Source organism: Ammodytes marinus, assembly GCF_949987685.1.
Source record: "Ammodytes marinus genome assembly, chromosome: 7".
Classification (NCBI taxonomy): domain Eukaryota; kingdom Metazoa; phylum Chordata; class Actinopteri; order Uranoscopiformes; family Ammodytidae; genus Ammodytes; species Ammodytes marinus.
In genome coordinates, this window is record NC_137211.1 from 1,322,662 (window position 1) to 1,325,161 (window position 2,500).

General features: G+C 41.6%; 1 protein-coding gene across 1 annotated transcript; it reads left to right on the plus strand.

The window, feature by feature from the left end:
- Window positions 1-15: 15 nt before the first annotated feature.
- LOC307253204 (replication factor C subunit 2-like) lies at window positions 16-1,930 on the plus strand. Its single transcript, XM_080031117.1, has 3 exons — window positions 16-112; window positions 950-1,110; window positions 1,599-1,930. The coding sequence occupies exons 2-3, from the start codon at window positions 952-954 to the stop codon at window positions 1,707-1,709; spliced, it is 270 nt and encodes an 89-aa protein (XP_079887243.1). The 5' UTR covers window positions 16-112; window positions 950-951; the 3' UTR covers window positions 1,710-1,930.
- The last annotated feature ends 570 nt before the right edge of the window (window positions 1,931-2,500 follow it).

Sequence of the window (2,500 nt, forward strand, 5' to 3'; positions counted from 1 at the left end):
TGTTTTTTTCAGGCGTTGAACAACCTACAATCGACCAACTCGGGCTTCGGTTACATAAACAGCGAGAACGTGTTTAAAGTGTGTGACGAGCCCCACCCCCTGCTGGTGAAAGGTGGGATGACAGATATGGCGTATTCATTTACCCGGCATAATACTGTACTGATATTTAAAGCCCCACTTCACCGGTAGGAATATGAAGGTGTATCGAACTCTGAGATCCTGTGTAGTATAAATGTGCAAACTTTTTTAGAAATCGGTTCATCCTAGCCTGAGAAAAGGCAGAAAGAGTGTTTTATGGTCTCACTGTCTAACCCTACATTTTCCCATTTGTGACATCACACATGGTAAAATGTAGGGTTAGGATTAACAGGACAGCTGGGGCCAAGGGAAGACTGAGGGAAGAAAAACTTAATTCATTATATTATAATAGTGATTTTATAATGATTGAACGCCGGTTCCGTATGGGTGAAGTATTCCTTAAAAGTATAAAATATGTGACTTGGCTTCTGATCTTGGCCATTCTTCACCCTGAGAGCACACTGGGGTCATGAAGCCTCTGTTCTTTGATTAAATACTCTGTTTGTTTAATACAGCCTTAAAGGAATACTTCACCCTTACAGAACCGGCGTTCTATCATTATAAAATAACTATTATAATATAATGAATGAGGTTTTTCTTCCCTAAGTCTTTCCTCAGTCTTCCCTTGACCCAGCTGTCCTGTTAATCCTAACCCTACATTTTAACTGAAGTGATGTCACATCAGTAAAATGTAGGGTTAGACAGTAAGACCATAAAACACTCTTTCTGCCTTTTCTCAGGCTAGGATGAACCGATTTCTATTTTTTTTGCACATTTATACTACATAGGATCTCAGAGTTCAATACACCTTCATATTTCCACTGGTGAAGTAGGTCTTTAAGCTTGTTTATGTTTGTTTCTCCTCTGAAAGGCATGCTGGGACACTGCGTGGAGGGGAAGGTGGACGAAGCCTACAAAGTGATAGAACAGCTGTGGGCGCTAGGATACTCTCCTGAGGACATCATAGGAAATATCTTCAGAGTCTGTAAGACCTTACAGATGGCCGAGTACCTCAAGCTGGAGTTCATCAAGGTGAGGCTTTCAAAACCCTCCCCGCTATTTTTTTTAAGATTTGTTTTTGTGGCATTTTCCACTTTATTAGACAGACATGTGTCAGAGAGGGGAATGACATGCAGAGAACGACCCGGGCTGGATTCTAACCCGGGTCTGCTGTGAAGAGGACAGACAGACAGACAGACAGACAGACAGACAGAGAGGGGAATGACATGCAGAGAACGACCCGGACTGGATTCTAACCTGGGTCTGCTGTGAAGAGGATTTAGACTATATGGGGGGGCTATTTAATTGGTTATTTCTTTAACAATAATAGAAATCTTTATTGGTCTAGCATCTTTCATACAAGAAATGCATATCCCAGCTTTAAAAGGGAAAGTAATGCCCAAGGCCATACGTATATTCTGACTTTGTGTGCGTCTGTCTGTCTGTCTGCCTGTCTGTCTGTCTGCCTGTCTGTCTGTCTGTCTTTCTGTCTGTCTGTCTGTCTTTCTGTCTGTCTGCAGGAGATCGGTTACACTCACATGCGCGTGGCTGAAGGCGTGAACTCTCTGCTGCAGATGGCCGGGCTGATCGGACGACTCTGCAGCAAGACAGCGCCCCCTGCTGTGGGATAGATGCAATGACACAATACTCTCTCTCTCTCTGTCTCTCCCTCCATCTCTTTCTCTCTGTCTATCTCTCTCTCTCCTATCTGTCTCTCCCTCCATCTCCATCTCTTTCTCTCTGTCTATCTCTCTCTCCCTCCATCTCCATCTCCTATCCGTCTCTCCCTCCATCTCTCTCTCTCTCTCTGTGCAAAACATTTAATAAAAAACTTGATAATAAAAAAATTAATATTTTCACAAAAAATTCGACTGTTTTGTCTTTTACTGATTATACAGGGTTTAGATTCAGAGCCAGTCAGAGCAGACTGGGCTGTTTGGAAGGCGGGGCTTAAAGAGACAGGCTCTGTAACAGAGCGTTTCAGACAGGCTGAAAAGAGGAGATCCAGCAACGTAAAGTTCTGTGAGAAATATAAAGGTTGTTATGCAAACTGCGCCTTCAACAGTTTCTAGTAGGAAAACAAATTCATATTTTGAACCTGAAAATGGACCAAATATGGGACCTCTAAAAGTAATATCACAGGGATAAGCAGTTATATATTCATAACCAAATATATACATGAACTATGATTAATATGGTTATTTCTGTGAGATTTAAGGGTCACTAGGGAGTTTCAAATGAAGGAAGTTTGTTTACATTCACAGAGCCTGCAGTTAGTTTATAAAACATTTTCTCTACATGTCATTGTTAGTATTGATGGATCTCATCATCATAAATATTTTGAGGAACGTGAAACAAAACGTCAGACTAGAATATGTTTGTAAACCAAACTGTGGGCCCTGCTGCTGTAAACAACAACAGT

Coding starts and splice junctions, on each gene's coding strand:
- LOC307253204 (XM_080031117.1), top strand. CDS start 952: ATGCTGGGACACTGCGTGGAGGGGAAGGTGGACGAAGCCTACAAAGTG. Junction 1,111..1,598: donor TCAAGCTGGAGTTCATCAAG/GTGAGGCTTTCA, acceptor GTCTGTCTGCAG/GAGATCGGTTACACTCACAT.